Source organism: Kogia breviceps, chromosome 12 (assembly GCF_026419965.1).
Source record: "Kogia breviceps isolate mKogBre1 chromosome 12, mKogBre1 haplotype 1, whole genome shotgun sequence".
Classification (NCBI taxonomy): domain Eukaryota; kingdom Metazoa; phylum Chordata; class Mammalia; order Artiodactyla; family Physeteridae; genus Kogia; species Kogia breviceps.
The window spans coordinates 6,188,677-6,208,380 of NC_081321.1; the positions used below are offsets into that span (position 1 = coordinate 6,188,677).

Genomic DNA, 19,704 nt, shown 5'->3' on the forward strand with positions numbered 1-19,704 from the left:
CTCTGCGTCCTGGCCTGATGCGCTCTGCCTTTCAGGCTGCTCCATCTCCCTGTCCAGACCCTCCCTGTGCTCCTGCCGGGCCCAACCAGCTCCAGGGCAGAGTGGGAGGGGCCGGCTCCTCAACGCCCTGGGTTGGGGGGGCCTGCACAGGCAGCCCCGCCTCTGAGGAGTGGGGCTTCCTGGGTTTTTCCTGAGGCCCCGTGGCTTCTGTGTGCTGGGAGGCTCCCCCATTTGTTGGTGCTTCCTTGGCCGGGGTTACTTCCTAGTCTTGGCCCGCAGCACCCCTCCTCCCTCAGCTCCGTCGGCCGGAGCGCCAGGTGGAGCTCCAGGTGGCTCCTCCCTTCCCCAGGGAAGGAGGCGGGGGACAGGCAGGCGGCGCTGGACTGCCGCGTGGGGCTGGAGGGAGAAGCCAGCTGCTGTGGGCGGTCTAAGGCCAGCCCCTCCCCACCTGTCCCTCTTCCGGGTTTCTTAAGTCCAGGGGCTCGTCCCTGTGGCGTCTTGGCCTGGCAGGCAGCCTCGAGAGGAAAGTGGCTGAGTACTGAGTGTTCTTCCTCACCTCGGGCCACCGCACAGCTGCGCCACGGGCTCAGCCCCGCCCCCTGTGGCCGTCCGCCTGTGACTCCCTACCCCTCTCGGGAAATGGTGTCCCGTGGGTAAGTCCCCTGCTGCACTTGGGTATCATGGTCTCCTGTTCGTTTGGGAGGGAGGGGCAGTGTTCCTGCTCACTCCTGACAGGTGTGTGACCACCAGTGCGACCTGCCCCTGCCCCCGCCCTGGGTCTGCTTCCCCGAAAGATGTCAGGAACTCCGGGCTCAGGGCTCATTCGTAGCCCTCTGCACCACCCCGCCTTCTCTAGCACTTTCTCCCTGACAGATGCATATTTCTTCTCACCATTGCATTTCTCCCTTCACTCTCTGGTCCCCTGCTTCTGCCATCGGCTTAGGATCTGTCCCCCTGGGGAGCCCATGTCACCTGAAATGTTACACGTCTGAAAGGCAAATCTGAGAAGGCTCCCCTGCTCCCACTCACCTTCCCAGTATCCTTCATTCAGATTTCCTTCAGCTTCCCTTCACTCCTCTGCACCAATTCATTCAACAGATACCTGTTGAGCATCTGTTATACGCCAGGTGCTTTTTAAGGTGCTGCCAATACTGTAGCAAACAAGAGAGACACGGTCCCTGCCCTCACGGAGCTTCACTCACTCCAGTGGAAGGTGACAGACTGCCCAAGGAACCCACTAAATAGGATAATTGCAGGTTCTCAGAAGTGTTACCCAGAAAATGAAACAGCTTCACGTGCTAGTAAGTGACTGGGGTGCCAGTGGCGTCACTGGCTGGAGGGGGCAGGGAGGGCTTTCCTGAGGAGGTGACACAGGAGCTGTGACCTGGAGGAAGAGGAGGAGGAGCCAGGCTCCAGTGCCCCTGAGTGGAGGGGACGGCCAGTGCAAAGGCCCTGCTGGGAGAACAAACTAAACGACAGTGCCTGCAGCAGAGTAGGCCAGTGGGGAGGGCCGGGACAGACCGGGCCTTGCTGGAGTTTGGATGCTACAGTGAGGACCTGCTTGGCGTGTTGGTGAGTTGATGGCTTGGTCACCCCCGAGTCCTGCAGGTTCTCGCTTCTCACACCGACATCTGCCCTGGGGTGTGCCCTGCTTCCCCCAGCGCACACCTTGTCTCCTTCAGCCCTGACGTCAAGGTTCTCATTGAGTTGTCTGGTCTGTGACCCCTTCCGTACTCCCGCCTCGGTTGTTTTCCTACCAGGTGGTTGGCAAGGCCTCTCCTGGGACAGAATCCTGCCTTGGGTCCCCAGCCTGGCCCTGTGAGACCCCCTGCCATGGGTCCCAGCCTCTGAGAGCAGCTCAGCTCAGCCACAGTACCCTGCTCACACCCAGTGCTGCTCCAGTGGGTCCTGTGCCTGCCACCCGGGTGCCTCTGCAGATCCTGCCTCTGCAGGAGTGCCGGCCCCTGTGGCCTCATTGTGGGCTGTGCCAGTGCCCTGCCTCCTTCTCCAGCAGTGGTTGGTGTGGTGGGAAGGGCAGTGGCCTCACGTCAGACAGCCTTGGTTTGTTGCCTTCCCCTTACTAGCTTGTGACCTTGGGCAAGTTACTTCTCTGAGGCTTAGTTTTTGTTTCTAAAATTGGGCTAACGAGACCTACTAAATAATGTTGGCATGTGGATTAATAATGTCACATAGAAGCCGTTTGTGCCCAAAACTTACTTCATATTGGTCTTTTGTACCAGTATTTGGGAAATATTGTTAAGCCCATTTATCAGGTAGGGATACTGAGGCTCAGGGAACTTCAAGAACTTTCTAGATATCATTTCACCTTCTTTGCTCTTCCGGACTGCCTGTCTTTCTGCATCCCCCTTGATCCTCATCTCTACCTTTATTTCCTTGCTTTCCAAGTGAATTAATTTTCTCTTTGGAATTAGTAGGCCCTTGCTTCTGTAACTCTCAGCTTCCTTGAGCCTGTTCTCCTCCCTTAAAAAAAAAAAAAAATTCAGAAAAATAATTCCTACATCGCAGGGATGTCTGAGGCCCAGATGGGATTGTGTGTGTGTGCCAGTGCTCTGTGAAATCCAGAGCACTTATGTCAAGGGAAGGGAGGTACTTCTTATTTATTTTCCTGCCAGAGGACAGCAGAGATGGTACATCTCATCCTGGTGTCTGTCTGTCTTCTGGCTTGACCCCCTTCAGAGAAATTCCTGCTTCTTCCATGGTCAGGAGTTTCTGGGTTGCTAGTTAGTTTCTCTCCACCAAGTGGTGTTAAGCTCCAGAAGGAGACTGGCTTGTGGCCAGGGTGCAGGGAGCGTTTAGCGTTGAGCATGGACCTGCAGCTTCGTGTGTGGTCAGGATGCGGTGTCCACGTGTGGATGTTTGCACCCAGCCAGGTACGTGCGTAGATGGACGTGGATGGTGAAGTGCATGTAGTGGGACTGTGTGTGCATAAGTGGATGCTTGTGTGCTTGTGTGTGTGCCTGTGTGTGTATACTCATCTGTCTATGACAAGCAGGGTGTGCATGTGTAGGACCGGACCTGGGCTTGTGACCATGTATGTGCCTGGGTCCGGATGAGCTTGGTTATTGGACGCATACTCTGTGCGAGGCACGATGCTAAGTTTTGAGCACTCAGAGGTGAACTGGCAGCGGACCCCCTGGGGTGGAGACACCATGTCCATCTCCTTCCTGCCCCCTGCTGTGGGGGTGAGTTCATGGTCTTTCAGGGCGGCTGTCCAAGACTGGAGGTAGTTAGTCAGTGTTAGACCACGCAATAAACAGACCAAGCAAGGCTCCCAGGGCCCCAGAAAGAGGTGGAAAAAAGAAGCCCTTTTTGGGGTGGGGGGGAAATTGATGTTCAAAAAATGATAAAGTAGCCAACATAAGAAAATAGACTTTTGTTGGGCTTGAGCACTTTGTTATTTATTTTCCTTATTTTTTGAGGCACAACATACATGATGTGCATGAACATTGAATATCACATTTATTCTATCCGTGTATACACCACCCAGATCGCGATGTAGAGCATTCCCAGTACCCCAGAAGTGTCCCAGGAATTGCCATCTCCCAGTCAGTTTTCTTATTTTTATAAAGGTAATACATGCCCATGTTATAACTTTCAAAAAGGTGGAAGGGAGAAGGAAAGGTCCCTCCCAGCCCTCTCCTCCAGCCACCTGGTCCCCCTCCCTAGGGAAGCCACCAACAGGAGTTTCTAGCGTCTGTTTCCTTGGGCTTCTTTCCTCTCGCTTTGGTTTGGGGATGTTTGTGTTTGTATCTGGAATTACAGGGAGCACGGCAGGCTTTTAGTGTTTGGGGCCTCTCCAGGTCAACCGGCCCTGAGGATAAGCCCTGGCAGGCCCTGCGCCCCCAGCCCCAGTCCCAGGAGACAGGCCTCTGGTCAGAGTCCTGAACTCCAGTGGATTCAGACCAGACCCCCTTGGCAAGAACCTACAGCTCAGGCATAGGGTGGATGCACCCATGGGAGCTGGTGGCTCCGCCCACACCTGCTTCCCTAGGTCTGCTGCTTGCCTGACTGCAGGGGTGGGGCCAGATGCCTGAGCCAAAGGCTGAGGACGAGAAGCAGAGAAGGTGCAAGTTGGACAGGGCATAGGGGTCATTCTGTCTGTCCCCCTGCCCCAGGGCGCACCTCTTCAGCTATGTGTGTCAAGGGACGGGAGGGCATCCCTCTGTAGGCATCTTCCCGGCCTTGGCAATTACGGACTCTCCCCCTCCCACTGCGACCCTAGTGGAAGAGTCTCCCAACCTCTGTTCTTTTTTTTTAGTTTTTTATTTTTATTTTACTTTTAAAAATATTTATTTATTTATTTATTTGTTGGCTGCGTCAGGATTTAGTTGGGGCGTACGGGCTCTTGCTTAAGTTGCGGTGCGTGTGCAGGCTTCTCTCTAGTTGTGGCATGCGTGGCATGTGGGATCGGGATCTTATTTCCCCAACCAGGGATCGAATTGGCGTCCCCTGCGTTGCAAGATGGAGTCTTTTTTTTTTTTTTTTTTTTGCGGTACGAGGGCCTCTCACTGTTGTGTCCTTTCCCTTTGCGGAGCACAGGCTCCGGACGCGCAGGCTCAGCGGCCATGGCTCACGGGCCCAGCCGCTCCGCGGCACGTGGGATCTTCCCGGACCGGGGCACGAACCCGTGTCCCCTGCAATGACGGGCAGACCTTCAACCACTGCGCCACCAGGGAAGCCCTGGAGTAATTAAAAAAAAAAAAAAAAAAAAAAAATTTTTAGGGCTTCCCTGGTGGCGCAGTGGTTGAGAGCCCGCCGGCCGATGCAGGGGACGCGGGTTCGTGCCCCAGTCCGGGAAGATCCCACATACCGCGGAGCGGCTGGGCCCGTGAGCCATGGCCGCTGAGCCTGCGCGTCCGGAGCCTGTGCTCCGCAACCGGAGAGGCCACAACAGTGAGAGGCCCTCGTACCGCAAAAAAAAAAAAAAATTAATTATTTTATTTTATTTATTTGTTTTTGGCTGCATTGGGTCTTCGTTGCTGCACGCGGGCTTTCTCTAGTTGCGGCGAGCGGGGGCTACTGTTTGTTGCGGTGTGCGGGCTTCTCATTGCGGTGTCTTCTCGTTGCAGAGCACGGGCTTTCTGTGCGCGGACTTCAGTAGTTGTGGCATGCAGGCTCAGTAGTTGTGGTGCACGGGCTTAGTTGCTCTGCAGCATGCGGGATCTTCCCGGACCAGGGCTTGAACCAGTGTCCCCTGCATTGGCAGGCGGATTCTTGACCACTGCGCCACCAGGGAAGCCCCAGCTCTGTATTTTTTTATTGGAGTACAGTTCCAACCTCCGTTCTTTGAAGCCCTGGGGCCTGGCATACAGTTGTTAAAATCACCGGCTTTGGAACCAGGCCGTCTGGTTTGCATCCCTGCACAGCCACTTACTGACTGTTCGACCCTGGGCGAGCCCCCTGCACTCCCCGAGCCCCAGGTTCCTTGTCTGGAAAGTGGGGATAACGAAGGGACCTGCTTCATGGTGATGACACGTGAGCTCAGGCATGTAAATATCATATCATACAGTACAGTGCCTGGCATACAGACCCCACTAATGGCAGTTGCCACCGTCACCATTATCAGCGGCTTGGGCCAGGGAAGGCTGCGTGGAAATGGCCGGTGGAGCAGGAGTAGATGGCGCGTGGCCGGGCGGCTTCCCACATACCGAGCAGGGTCTGCGCCCCGTGTGCGCCAGGCGCACGTGTGTCCCGGCTCGGGTGTCCCCCATGTGTGGAGGGCCACGCTCCTGAGGCCTTTGATGGCAGGCGTGTGGGAAGTGGGCCCCCCCCCAGCCCACTGCCACCCTGCGCAGCTTCTCCCCGCTCTGCTCTAAAAGGAGAAGTAGAGTGAGTTCCCCCAAGGGGTCGGCCGCGCCCCTTCCTGTCCCCGCCCTTGCCGGCTGCCCCAGGCCAGTGAAGTGGCAGCCCCAGAACCAGGACCGCGGTGGTGAGGTGACCTGGGCGCTGAGAGCCTCGGGAGGCTTAGCCCCAGCGTCCTCCGCCTGCCTGGACTCGGCAGCTCCAAACCTGTTGCCTGCACCCCCTCCCCCCCGGGCACCCCCAGGATGGTGAGGTAAGGGCCGGGGACCCTGGGTAGGCAGGAGGTGGGGTGCCCCAGGGCCCTCTCCTCACTGCCCTCCCGGCCTCCCAGGTGGTTTCACCGAGACCTCAGTGGGCTGGATGCCGAGACGCTGCTCAAGGGCCGAGGGGTCAACGGGAGCTTCCTGGCTCGGCCCAGTCGCAAGAACCAGGGCGACTTCTCCCTCTCCGTCAGGTGGGTGGCCCGAGGCTCTAGCGGGGCCAGGACTTGGCCTCTCACTCTGCTCGCCCAGAGGCCCCAGCGCGCCCCGGCCCGGCGTGTGTCCACCCCGCCCCCGTGCGCGCTCCCCACCCGGGACCCCCGCCCATCCCCCACGCCGCCCCCACCTCCGCTCTCCCGCACCGCCGGCCTCACCACCGCCCGGTGCCCCGCAGGGTGGGGGACCAGGTGACCCACATTCGGATCCAGAACTCCGGGGATTTCTATGACCTGTATGGAGGGGAGAAGTTCGCGACGCTGACGGAGCTGGTGGAGTATTACACGCAACAGCAGGGGGTCCTGCAGGACCGCGACGGCACCGTCATCCACCTCAAGTACCCGCTGAACTGCTCAGACCCCACCAGTGAGAGGTGAGGGGCTTCGCGCCCTGGCCCAGCCCGCGGAGACGTGCGCTGGCCTCCACCCCCAGTGCCCCTCCCCCGCCCCCGCTCCTTCTCGGGGCTCCGCGGGCCTCTTCCCTCCGTGTGATCCTGGGGCCCCCTTTCCAGCCACCCCTGAGGAAGCAGCAGAAGGTCACCTCGCCCTTCTCCAGGGTCCCTGTCTGCCAGCAGCCCAGGCTCTACTAGCACCCGAGAGGCCACTCCTCGTGGCTGTGTTCCCAGCGGTCCGGCTCTGTTAGAAAGAACTTCTTACCTGGCACAGAATCCGCCCTCCTGTAACTGTTCCCTCCCCAGCAGGGGTTAATACAGGGAGAGGCTGATGTTCAGGAAGAGCCTAGGGACCAACGCTTGATGAGGAAGGACGCGGGACACTCAGTGCCTCATCTCAGCAGCCCCGTGAGGACGGGTCTGCCCCATTGGGCTGGGTGGAGCTGGCCGGAGTCCCTTGACCAGAACCCAGATCATTGAAAACTGTGTGACGGGTGTGTGAGGGGCCTAGTACTTGGGCACAGGGTAATAATCCAGGCATCATTTTGGCTCCAAAGATGTGGTCCCCCAAACTGGGCTGGCTACTTCCCATGCAGTCTCCCCAACGCACGGGTGGAGGGTGCTGGGACCCTAGCCCTCGGCAGGACCTGGTGGCTCATTTTGTAGCTTCATCTCCATGACAGCTCCTGTTAAGGGCAAGGGCAGCTGAACAACTCTGGGTGGTTGGGTTTTTTTTCACACTCCTGGGGCCACGTCAACTTGCCCTTGTCCTGTATCTGTGTATCGATTGTTGAAATGATTCCGAACTTTGGTTCTGTCCGCTTTCAGTCTCTCTGACATGCAGGCTTCCCAACGTGCGTTCATATTTTTTTCAAGTCAGTGATTGAAACTTAGCCCTGGATGAGGCTGAGGTAAAGGCCCTGGGGCCCCCCCCGGAGACCTGTTTCCCGAGAACCTGAAGCCACTGGTCCACCTCCTGTGAAGCTACCTCTTCTAGGAGGGAAGCCACATTGATGACCTTCCTTGGTGCCTGCCCCCTCTTGCCCTTTTCCTGCACCCCACCTGCAACATGCAGGGGGTTTTCCACCTAGACTCTCTTGAGCTCTTCATGTCCTGGCTTCCTCCTCGTCCTGGCTGGGATCTGCCCAGCTGGCTGCTGCAGGAAGAGGGTGGAGCTGAGCAGACCCCCTGGGAGGGGCCTGAGGCCTGGGTTCCAACGGGGGGGGGGGGGGGGGGGGCTGGGAGAAGTCGAGGAGGACCGAGGACCGAGGGAATCAAGACCAGGGCAGCTGACTCTAAGAGGCCCTTTTGGTTACCCGTGCCAGGAGGCCTGGGCTCACCCTTGACCCCGGCAGTGTGTGGAGGAGGCTTTCTCCAAACCTCCGCTGTGTTCTGGCCGCTGCCCCACCCCCTCTGCGGGAATTTGCATTTGTCCCCTCACTGGCTAGCTCTCCCCTGTGGTCAGCCTGACATTTGCATGGAAACTTCCTCATCCTGGGGCCTGGGGGGAGCGGGTCAGCCCCCTCTCCATAGCCCTGGGGACCTGGCCTATCCCTGAGTGATGGGATGGGGTGGCCCAGGGGGTCCTGGACAGGGCAGGAGACTCTGGAAGTCTCTGAGCTGCAGTCTCCTTGGGGCAGGAGTGAGATGGGGCGGGACACACTGGCCCCCTCCCTCCTTCTCCCCATTCCTGCGGTTGGAAAATGCCCCCCCTCCCCTGGTCCCTGGGCTGAGGAAACCTCACAACCTCACTTCTCACTCTCTCCCCAGAAGGAGTTTTGTGTTTTTTCCATCACGTGGTTTCCTGTGGGGCTGGGCATTGCGGGGCTACAGTTTCCTCCTGGGAAGGGGGTGTGCTTTGGGGAAAGGTCCTAGTTCTGCTTTCTGCTCCTCTGAGCCCCTCTGAGCCCCTCTAACAGCTCGTTCAGTGACATCATCCGAGGCACCCCAGAGCCCCCAAACCACTCTTACCCAGGGGGGGTTGTTTGCCTTCCCGGCCCCCCTGGGGGACTTCTCCCCATCATACCTCCCTTGTGACTTCCGTCTCTCCCATCCCCAGCACTCTCTGTGGTTTGGCCTCTGCATTTGTTCCCCTAGCCCAACCCTGTCTTTCATGGAGACCCTTCCTGGGTTTCTCCCCTCCAAATATTCTGGATATGGCCTGCCTGTCTGCCTTTGTCTTAAACTTTCGGAGGTGGGCCTGCTTAGAAGTCCTGAGGCTCGCCTCTTATCAGCAAGGGCCTTGGGCCAGCGTGCCATCACTCAGCCTCAGTTTCTTCATCTGCAGAATGGGTAGTATCTACCTCTCGGCATTTTTGTGATGGTGGTGGATTTGAAAGCATGTGGCAGAGTGCCTGCATGTGGCAGGTGCCCGGTTTCCCTGCCCCCTCTGTGAATGTCTACCCAGCACCTGCCCCTGGCCTCGGTCTCACCTCCCCGGATGCTGTCTTCTCTAGGTGGTACCATGGCCACATGTCTGGAGGGCAGGCAGAGACACTGCTGCAGGCCAAGGGTGAGCCCTGGACTTTTCTTGTGCGTGAAAGTCTCAGCCAGCCTGGAGATTTTGTGCTGTCTGTGCTCAACGACCAGCCAAAGGCTGGGCTGGGCTCCCCGCTCAGAGTCACCCATATCAAGGTCATGTGTGAGGTAAGGCATCTGGGTAGTGGGGCGGCATCCTGCTGGGGGTCCCATCTGTGCTCCTAGCGTTGCCCGTGGGGAGGGTCAGCCCGGGCTGCGGTCTGAGGCTGGGGGTCCAGGGAGGGAGACTCGGGTCCCGAGAGGTGGCCTGACTCGGCCCCCCTCAGGGTGGACGCTACACAGTGGGCGGTTTGGAGACCTTCGACAGCCTCACGGACCTGGTGGAGCATTTCAAGAGGACGGGGATCGAGGAGGCCTCGGGCGCCTTCGTCTACCTGCGGCAGGTGAGGGGTGGGCCTGGCTGCCTCCTTCCTTCCCCTGAGCTTCTGAGCTCTAGAAGCGGCTGACTTCTCGCCCTCCCTCGCCCCAGCCATACTACGCCACCAGGGTGAACGCAGCTGACATTGAGAACCGGGTCTTGGAACTGAACAAGAAGCAGGAGTCGGAGGACACGGCCAAGGCTGGCTTCTGGGAGGAGTTTGAGGTGCGTGATGGCGGACCCCGTCCCCTCTCTCCCCACCCCTTGCACTGATCTGCCCCATGTCCTCGCCACCCGTGGACGGCCCTTCTCCAGGGCCTGGGGCTCCATCTCCCCCTCTTGCCCCACAGAGTCTGCAGAAGCAGGAGGTGAAGAACTCGCACCAGCGGCTGGAAGGGCAGCGGCCAGAAAACAAAAGCAAGAACCGTTACAAGAACATCCTTCCGTGTGAGTGCCCTGTCCCCGAGCAGCCTCCAGCCCTCCCCCGTCCATTCACCCAGGAGATTCCCCTTCCGCCAGCCGACCTCTCCCCATCTCAGAGGGTGTCTTCCCCCAGCTCAAGGGGGGACCCCTCTCCGCCCGCAGTAGAGCCTCCCCTCCTCCAAAAACCCTCTGCTCCTCCCAGAGGGGTCCCCGGCACCACCCCCCACCCCCTTCTTCCTCTGAAACCTCCAGCCCCGCCCCACACAGATCCCTCCCCCCATAGAGATCCCCCATCCCCGCCTGCCCGCAGGGCTCTGAGAGCCCTGGAAACTCAGGAAGGGTCTGACCCACACCTTTCTTGCTTCCTCTCCACCCGCTCCCAGTCGACCACAGCCGAGTGGTCCTGCAGGGACGCGACAGTAACGTCCCCGGGTCCGACTACATTAACGCCAACTACGTCAAGGTGTGTGGGCCCGCCGGTCATGGGGGAGGCGGGGCTGGGCCCTGGGGACCCCCGTTCTTGGGGGGGCTGGGTTCAAAGATGCACGGGTGAAGTTGCCTTGGGTGGCTGAGTGTGGCAGGGGTGCGAGGGGCTCACTGTACTGTGTGTCTCCGCACCCGCGTCCAGAACCAGCTGCCAGGCTCTGATGAGAATGCTAAGACCTACATCGCCAGCCAGGGCTGCCTGGAGGCCACGGTCAACGACTTCTGGCAGATGGTGTGGCAGGAGAACACCCGTGTCATCGTCATGACCACCCGGGAGGTGGAGAAGGGCCGGGTAAGCCGAGCCCCCCGCCACCGAGCCCCCCAGCAGTCGCCCACCGCCATGAAGCCAAAGAGGCTTGGGGCACCTCGGAGGGCAAGGGTCCTACCTCGTTGGGAAACTGAGGCACGAGGTCTGGGTGCATGATGACTCCCGGATCCCTGCTTCCCACCCTGGGCTCCCCTGACCACCAGACCCAGATCTCCAGTGGCCTCGTCCCTTAAAGTGTCCCTCTGGCCCGCTCTGGGCAGCAGCCCTTCCTGTCCTCTTGGCCTCATAATACTCTCTGGAGTCAGCCCCAAACCCTCACCCCACGGGCAAGCTACCTCCCTGCCTGCAGGCTGCCCCCATCCCATGGCCCCCTCTGCAGTGGAGTGGCCGTGACCCGTGCAGAGCACACGCCGCCCCAGGCTGCTCCCTCTGAGAGCCCTGCCGTGGCTTCCAGCTGCCTTCAGAACACACGCTGCTGGACCCGGCTCTCAGGCCCGGCGGCTGCCCTCCAGCCCTTGCTGCCTCCGACCGCCCGGGCTCCCTAAGATTTCCATGCCGTCGCACGAGCTCATTTCTGCTAGGGACTGACTTCCTGGCTCTGCGCTCTCTCTGCCTCACAGCCGCCTCGCTTTTTTTTTCTTTTCTTTTCTTTCTTTCTTTATTTTTGGCTGCGTCGGTTCTGCGTTGCTGCGCGCGGGCTTTCTCTAGTTGCGGCGAGAGGGGGCCACTCTTCGTTGCCGCGTGTGGGCTTCTCATTGCGGTGGCTTCTCTTGTTGCGGAGCACGGGCTCTAGGCGCGCGGGCTGCAGCAGTTGTGGCACGTGGACTCAGTCGTTGTGGCTCGCGGGCTCTAGAGCGCAGGCTCGGTAGTTGTGGCGCACGGGCTTAGTTGCTTCACGGCATGTGGGATCTTCCCGGACCAGGGCTCGAACCCGTGTTCCCTGCATCGGCAGGCGGATTCTTAACCACTGCGCCACCAGGGGAGCACGACTCCTCGTGTTTTGAAGACCCAGCTCAAATGCCCCCTCCTCTGTGAAGCCGTCCCTGATTTCCTCCGTTCGGAGAGGGAGGCTTAGTCTCTCCCTCCCCCTGGCTCCTCAGCGGCTCTGGTTCCCCGCTCACCTATCTCTCTGTGAGCTCCTGCAGGCACAGGGGCATAGGCTGCGGCTTACTTGTGTCTGTAACTCCAGCCCGGTTTGCACAGCTTCAGGTTCAGTACGTGTGCCAGCCAATGTGCACTGAACGACTTGTCAAGTGGCTGGTGAGGTCTCGCCGCCTGTAAGAGGCTGAGCCAGGCTCTATGTCTCTGACTCTTGGCCATTTGATCTGTTTGTCCATCGGATGCTGATGGGGCCAGCACCAGGGACTCAGGCCCTGCTCGAGGTGGGCACAGGCCTCAGTCCCCACCTTCCCTCTCCCTTTTCAGAACAAATGTATCCCCTACTGGCCAGAGGTGGGCACTCAGCGCGTCTATGGACTCTACGCTGTAACCAGCTGCGGAGAACGTGACACACCTGAGTACAAACTCCGCACCTTGCAGGTCTCCCCGCTGGACAATGTGAGCGGCCCCCGCCCCCGCCCCTGCCCCATGCCCGCGGCCTTCCTCACCCCTGTTCTCTTTGGTTGGGTCGAACGAGGCCACGCATGGGAGCAGGGGGCACTGACTCTGTCCTTGACCCAGGGGGACCTGGTTCGGGAGATCTGGCACTACCAGTACCTGAGCTGGCCTGACCACGGGGTCCCCAGCGAGCCCGGGGGTGTCCTCAGCTTCCTGGACCAGATCAACCAGCGGCAGGAAAGTCTGCCTCACGCAGGGCCCATCATCGTGCACTGCAGGTGAGAATAATGATAATGACGATATTAGTAATAATAATCAGAGTAGTAGCTGGCAAGTGAGTACTGCTAAGTGCCCTGAGCGCTTGTGAGCAATTTACATATTAAATCGTTTAACGCCCGCCTCCCCTGGCCTCCACCTCTCTGGGTTCCCTGAGACTGTTTTTTGTTGTGTTTTGTTTTGGCCACGCCATGTGGCGCGTGGGATCTCAGTTCCCCCACCAGGGATGGAACCCACGCCCCCTGCATCGGGAGCGAGGAGTCTTAACCTCTGGACCGTCAGGGAAGTCCCTGGGTTCCCCGATGACTCCAGACCCATGGGTGGAACTTAAGGTTGAACCAAGCCCATTGTTTGATCCTGTGCCTGGTGGGGCGGGCTTCCTCAGAGACTTCCCTGGATGTAGCGTCTAGTCCAACCCTGCCACATACAGATGAGGAAGCAGGCCCAGCCTCTTGCCAGGCCACCGCTGGTCAGTGGGGGAGCCTGGAGCAGGACTCACGGTTAGACCCGGGTCCTGGTCACTCCTGTTTTCTCCGACGCGCCTACCCAGCCGGTGTTTCTGGTGTTTCTCCTTGGGGTTGGTGTAGCCCCCCATCCCTTCTCTTTTCCATCTGCAGCCCTGGGCGGCAGGCTGAGGCTTCTTCATTGCTGCAACCTATCTCTCCCTTCCCGCCGGTGCCCCCACCTCAGCCCTTGGGCTCGTGCACCACTAGCTCCACCGGAGACCCTCATGTTCATGATCAGGAGACCCCGTTCCTGCTCAGGTGGGAAGCTGAGGGGTCAGCAAGGAGGAGCAGGTGTCCCAGCAGGCCTGAGGGGCGGCGTCCCGCAGACGGGCCTACTCAGCCGGCCTGGCCTGGGGGGACGGGAGGCAGCTGGCACAGGGTCCCGGGCAGACGCTGCTGCTCAAAATGCCAGCTCCTCCGCTCACTGGCTGTGCGATCTTGGGCAAAGGACTTCCGTTCTCTGACCCCCGGATTCCTTGTCCATAAGATCCAGGTCTTATAGGGTTGTTGCGAGCGTGAGACCCTCTCACTGTGTGTGGGATACCGTGAACGCCCAGGAATGGGAGCTGTTAACGCTTTAATAACTCACGTCTCGGGCAGGGAAGGGGGAAATGGGAATCTGCTCTGTCCTCTCCCCTCCCAGCTCCCTCCACGTGGCCCCGGGGCCCGTGAGGGCTGGGGCTTCCTCCTCTGCCCCACCAGCAATTGCGTGTCCTGGGGCAGGGCCGGGCGGCTGAGTCCGGAGGTGCTCCCCACGTGCTGCCTCAGGGACTCGGCCTCCAGGCCGTGCCCCCCCCCCTTCTTGAAATCCCCATGGCCTTAATTTAGACGTTACAGGAAGGAAGTGGGTGAGGGGGTGTTATTTTTGACAATCTGGGTTTGAAATTAGACAGTGCAACTCAGGGCATTGGCCTGACTGGCCGAGCCGAGGGGGTGGGACTGGGGTCTGTGTGCGGTCCTGAGGCTCCTGGGGTCCGTTTGCCCAGGGGTGGCGGGCAGAGGGTGGGGAGAAGGCAGACTTCCTGCTGCAATGCTCCCCCAAGTTTCCTGAGCCCGGTGGCTCCGGAGGCCTGCTGTCTTGGACGCTGCCCTCGCCCTGCCTGCCATCAGGATCTGAAGAAAAAGGGAAACGGAGCCTTGTGTAAAAGATGCTCCCGAGGCGAGGAGGGCAGCCTCGCTGGGGCCAAGGCTGTGGGAGAGGGCCGGGGAGGCCCAGAGTACCAGGGGAGCAGGCAGGATGTGGTCGGGGAACGGGGTCCCAGACCTCCTGGGGTGGGGTGCAAAGTGAGGGGTGGAAGCAGGCGGTGGAGTGCGGCGCTGGGAAGAAGGAGAGTGATGGGTGTCTGGGGGAGCAGCGGCTCGGAGAGCCAGGCTCTGCTCCCCAAATCCCCTGGCTGGAGTGATGAGCGCGGGGGCAGAGCTGGGCAGACTTCTACCCTGCCTGCCCTCCCAGTGACCCGGCCTGGTTCCTGCATCTCGCATCTGGCCGGTTCCCTACGCCCCGCCCCTGCCGGTGCTGCGCTGACGCCCCGCCCCCCGCCCCCCGGCCCTTCCCCCCACTTCCCGGCTAGTGCAGGCTGGGCCTCTGATGGTGCCCCTTCTCTCCCCAGCGCCGGCATCGGCCGCACCGGCACCATCATTGTCATCGACATGCTCATGGAGAGCATCTCCACCAAGGGTGAGGGTGACCTGTGGGAGATGCGGGGCAGGTGGGGGAGCGGCCCCCTGTGTCCACCACCTCTGCCCGGGGCCTGACGTCCGGCTGCCCTCCCCGCCAGGCCTGGACTGTGACATCGACATCCAGAAGACGATCCAGATGGTGCGGGCCCAGCGCTCGGGCATGGTGCAGACGGAGGCGCAATACAAGTTCATCTACGTGGCCATCGCCCAGTTCATCGAAACCACCAAGAAGAAGCTGGAGGTCATGCAGGTGCGGGCAGAGCACGGCCTGGAGGGGCCGAGGGGGGGCGGTGGGCCTTGTCCGGTGCTGCTGGGACCACCGGCCTCCCACCACGCTTCTCCCCACAGTCCCAGAAGGGCTGGGAGTCGGAGTACGGGAACATTACCTACCCCCCGGCCATGAAGAATGCCCATGCCAAGGCTGCCCGCACCTCCTCCAGGTGAGTGGCCCCACCTCCCGCCTCCCAGCGTCTGCCCCTTTCTCTTCCCCAGCCCGACCCGTCCTTCCCAGGGAGGTTAGGGTTAAAGTTCAAGCTTGGTTCTTACGACCTGCTTTCACGAGTGTCTCCCGAGTGCCCTCCACGTGGGGCCTGTGCTAGGCGCTGATGTGTGAGATGGAGCCTCCGCCCCCAAAGGAGCTTCTAGTCTAGTGTAAGGACGCTGTCGGGACTGCTCTCCTCGCTCTGCTGGCCTCAGTCTCCTCACCTGTGAGGTGGGGGTGGCCCCGAGGGGCTGCTGGTGCTGGAGACCCCTGCCCTGCCTCCTGACCACCCGCACCTGCCCGCCCCGCCTGCAGACACAAGGAGGACGTGTATGAGAACGTGCACAGTAAGAGCAAGAAGGAGGAGAAGGTGAAGAAGCAGCGCTCAGCGGACAAGGAGAAGAGCGAGGGTTCCCTGAGGAGGAAGTGAGCTGGGCCTGTCCTGGGGCGGCCGTGGCACGGCCCCTCCCTGGCCTGCCCTCAGGGGCCCCCAGGCTCGGTGCTCTCCCTGGGATGCACGGGGTGGCTGCGGCCTCACCCTGTCTTCCCAATCCAACCAGACCTGTGTCTCGTCCCCCCTCCAGGTCCAACCCCCTCTTATCCCTTCCTTCCCTGTCTCTGCAGCCTCAGCCCCATCCCTGCAGAGGCCTCCAGTGGAAGACCCAGAGCCTGAACCTCGGAGCCTGGCCCCCCCCATTCCACTGTAATTTAAATGGCCACGTCCCCACCTCCCTCTCCCAGCCCCTGTATATAGCCCAGCGAGGCCCCTGGCAGGGCCAGGCCTTTCTCTTGTAAATAAAGCCCCTAGGTCACTGTGCGTGGGTCTCTAACTCTGTGTGCCTGGGCGGGAGGGGGAGGCGGGCAGGGAGGGAGTGCTACATGTGGACACGGAAAGCTGGGCCTTCACAGTCTGACGCACGAGCGTGAGTGTGGGTCAGGTTCCGCCGTCTCGTCCCTTTAAAGTGGAGGATGATCCTGCCAGGCTGGTTGTGAAGGTCACTGAGATCAGGGATCATGAAACTCGTTACACTCTTGCCGTGTGTCAGGCGCTGTTGAAAAGACTAAAAGTGGTTATTGAACCGAGGTACCTGTATCATTCCTATTTTACAGTGGGAGAAACTGACACACACAGAGATTAAATACCTTGCTCAAGGCCACAGGACTATTGAGCAGTGAAGCTAAGATTTGCTTTTAACCCAGGCCTTCTGGCCCCAGAGCCTACATTCCTGGAGACGCAGCCAGGGTCACCCCCAGGGGGACACAACCACATTCTCCGTCCTGACTTCTACATCCAGGAGCTAAGAAGATCGATAACAGCGGCCAGTTAACACAGGCCCAGGGCCAACCTCCCTCCCCCAGGCACCTGGTGTGCAAAGGGGCCCCGCGCTCCTCCCTTTCTGGGGCTACTAAGAGCCCTTAGGCTCTTGGTCAGAGTTTCAGTTCTTCCTTCCCCTGGGCCCAGAGTGGACAACAGCGATGATTGCTTCTTTGCGTTAAGGCTTGATGTTGATTGATGGCGCTAGTCTCCTGGGGAGTTGAGCCCGAGAGTCTGACTCGGCTCCCTGCTGCTGGGCCGGCTGAGGCTGGGTGGTCGGTCATTCACTCGGTGTACACTTTGTTTATTGAGCTCCAGGCACTGAAGCAGTGCTGGGGCGTGATGGTGAACCCGACAACTGCTGTCCTGGTGGGAAGGCAGACCCAGAAACAGTCCACAAACGTAGAATAAGTACAGACAAGAATTAAGAAGGGCGCAAACAAAGGTGGAGGTGGAGGTGGAGGTGGGGGTAGCGAGGGAGAGGGCAGAGCCTGGATTGGGCGACACAGCCAGCTGAGCTCCCAGGAGCTATCGCCCTCCAGGGGGTGCGTGGGTGGAGCATCACCTGTGGGCCTCAGGGCCCCCCTCCCAGCAACGCCCTTTCTAGCCCAGCCTGAGCCACACAAAAGAAAGGCGGGTCCCATCCCCTCTCGCTGCCCTCGCCCTCGGGCTCACTGCCCGCGGCTGGGATGTGGACTCTCCCGGGCTGTGAGGTGGGTCCAGGGGCAGCTCTGCCCGGCGGGGTGTCAGGTCCCTCTGGAGAGCAGAGCCAGGGCTGCAGGAGAGCGTCCTGCAGCTCGGAACTTGAATCGGCCAGGTCAGTGCCGACGCTCCCGGTCAGCTTGGGACTCGCTGCAGGGGCGGGCGCCCCAACACTAAGGGTGAGGAGGAAGGCGCCCCTCGGGGACCCGCCTGCCCTCCACAGGCCGGGATGTCCAGCACAGGTGGGCACCGGGCAGGGGCACAAGCCAATCCCTGCTGAGCTGAGCCCTCTCTGCCCTCAGGCTCTCTGGCAGGGGCCTGGGGGAAGGGGCTAGCTGCGGGTGGGAGTGGCCGTGGGGCGAGGCCAAGGAGGAAGGCGAAGGGGGTGAAGACAGCCCCTCCCTCCGACACCAGGCTCCCCTGGGCCGGGCCCTGGGGCAGAGGAGGCAGGTAGGAGAGGAGACCGCGGCCGAGGGTCGGGGCCTGCCGGGGTGACCAGGCCTCAGAGGAGACGGCTGCGGCTGGCGCTGGGAGGGAAGGGGTTAAGGCAGCGGGGGGGTGCAGCCTATGGCTGGAGGACACACCTGTGCGCAGGGGCGGCGGGCGGGGCCCAGGTAGGAGCCTGCGCTGCCCGGCAGGCGAGAAGGAAGGAGGAAGAGTGGAGGCCAGGGCGGCTTCTAGGCCTTGAATCCCGAGCCTCGATTGATTCCTCCTCCTCTCCGAGGCCCTCGCTCCCTGGGGGGCAGGCGGCCTGGTGACAGGTAAAGGCCGGCGGGAGAGGGGTCCTGGGGCTGAGCGAGGGACTGCCGGGGTCGGGGGGTGCTGAGGGCGGTGAGCTGGTGCCTGGGGAGCAGGGAGAGGCTGGGGGGGGGGGCGGCGGGGAAGAGATGGGCGGGGGGCTTCCGAAGCCTTGACCCGGCCTCAGTGGATGTGGATCAGCAACCCGGGGTGGGCCTGCCGGCCTCACCCGGAAGTGTCCCCAGGGACACGGGCGGTGGGGGAGGGGAGCCAGGGCTCCGCAGCTCCACGGGGCGCCTCGGCGGCGAGGACTGCCGGCCCTGCCGGGCGGTGGGGTGGGGGCCCCCGTCTTACCCAGCAGTGTTTGGGTGCCGGTTGAGAGTCTCTAATACTGCCGGGTAATGATGGAGGCCCCTGCCCCGTGGCAGCGACGTCCACCGCCCCGGGCCCCCAGCGCCCAGCTGGCCGTGACGCCCACTCCCGAGCCTCCCCCAGCCCTGGAGGCCCCTTCCTCTTGAGCAGAGGGTGCTGAGAAAGAGGTGGCCCTCGGTTGGCTGTTGGCTGGTTGCCCACGGAAGGGACACAATGGCCCCAGCCCCTCCCCCAACCCAGTGTGATTTGTCATCTGGAGGATCCAGAACCCCCAGCTCGACCCTGAGCCGGGGACTGGCTCGCAGACTTTCAATAGACCTCAGCTGGCCTGCGGCCGGGGTCCTTGGAGCGACCGGCCGGCTTCAGCCCGGACGCCTGTGGCCGGCTCTGGGTCCATCTTCCAGCACAGTGTTGGATGGTCTAATGGCGAAGCTCCTAACACTGTCTGGTAAAGATGGCCCCCGGCCGGTGCCCTCGGCAATGACCTTCAGGGAGCCCTGAAGACCACGGAGGCCTCCAGACCAGCAACCTCTGACCTTTACCCCTGGGGAGCGGGGGGATAAGTCACTAGGAAAGGGAAACAATGGGAGGAGACAAAATGGCTGCCTCGGAGACACAGCGGGACTTGGAAACACGCTGGTTCTCTGGGCACCTCCATCCTCTTCCTGCCTCGGGAATGCGAAGGAGATAAAACGTGGGACTTGGGCGGACTCGTTCTGCTCGTTCACCTCTCACCTCAGGCTTCCGGTTCCTCAGGGCTGGGGGCGGCCACATCTGCTTGGTCTCCCCGTCCCTTTCATGACACTCAACCTGCAGAGCAGGGGACAGTCAATCTACTTCCTTCAAAACGCGAAGCTGCTGAAGGTGAACCCAGGCCCTCTGCCCTCTAACCCCGCCACTAAGAATTCCAGGATTCCCGCCTACACTTTGGCCCCGGCACGGCTGGGGTGGCACGTGGGCACAGCCAGCGGCCTCGTTTCTTTGCCGCCCGACCCTCAGTGAGGGCGGCGCCGGGAAGGGAGGAGGCGCCTGTCCTGTTGGGGGCCCAGGGCTGTGGGAGTGAACAGCCCACCTCCAGAGGTCGAGCCCTGATCGAGAGACTGAAGTGTGGGTAGCCTGCAGCAGGCGACACGGCCCGCCAGCCGTCTGAACACGTAAGCCCCCTGATGAGCACGAGCGGTCTCCCCACAGCTGCATGGAGCCCTGTTGCCAAGGAAGCGGCTCCTGTTGGGGTCATCAGATTTTTGGTCTAGCTCAGCAAAGCCACAGCTGCTCCAGCCTTTAAAAAAGAGATGTTGGTAAGCAAAGGGGTGA

At 61.0% G+C, this 19,704-nt stretch overlaps 1 protein-coding gene across 2 annotated transcripts; it reads left to right on the forward strand.

Annotated features, from left to right (window-relative positions):
* The first annotated feature begins 43 nt into the window (after window positions 1–43).
* Window positions 44–16,080, forward strand: PTPN6 (protein tyrosine phosphatase non-receptor type 6). 2 transcript variants are annotated; one of them, XM_067008674.1, is made up of 15 exons: window positions 44–653; window positions 6,155–6,277; window positions 6,478–6,672; window positions 9,147–9,336; window positions 9,495–9,611; window positions 9,698–9,811; window positions 9,937–10,033; window positions 10,393–10,472; window positions 10,638–10,787; window positions 12,189–12,320; window positions 12,444–12,598; window positions 14,713–14,780; window positions 14,881–15,032; window positions 15,131–15,222; window positions 15,579–16,080. In XM_067008674.1, the coding sequence occupies exons 1-15, from the start codon at window positions 640–642 to the stop codon at window positions 15,691–15,693; spliced, it is 1,794 nt and encodes a 597-aa protein (XP_066864775.1). In that variant the 5' UTR covers window positions 44–639; the 3' UTR covers window positions 15,694–16,080. The 2 variants fall into 2 exon arrangements, with proteins under 2 accessions (XP_066864775.1, XP_066864776.1); XM_067008675.1 differs by lacking the exon at window positions 44–653 and adding an exon at window positions 5,091–6,076.
* The last annotated feature ends 3,624 nt before the right edge of the window (window positions 16,081–19,704 follow it).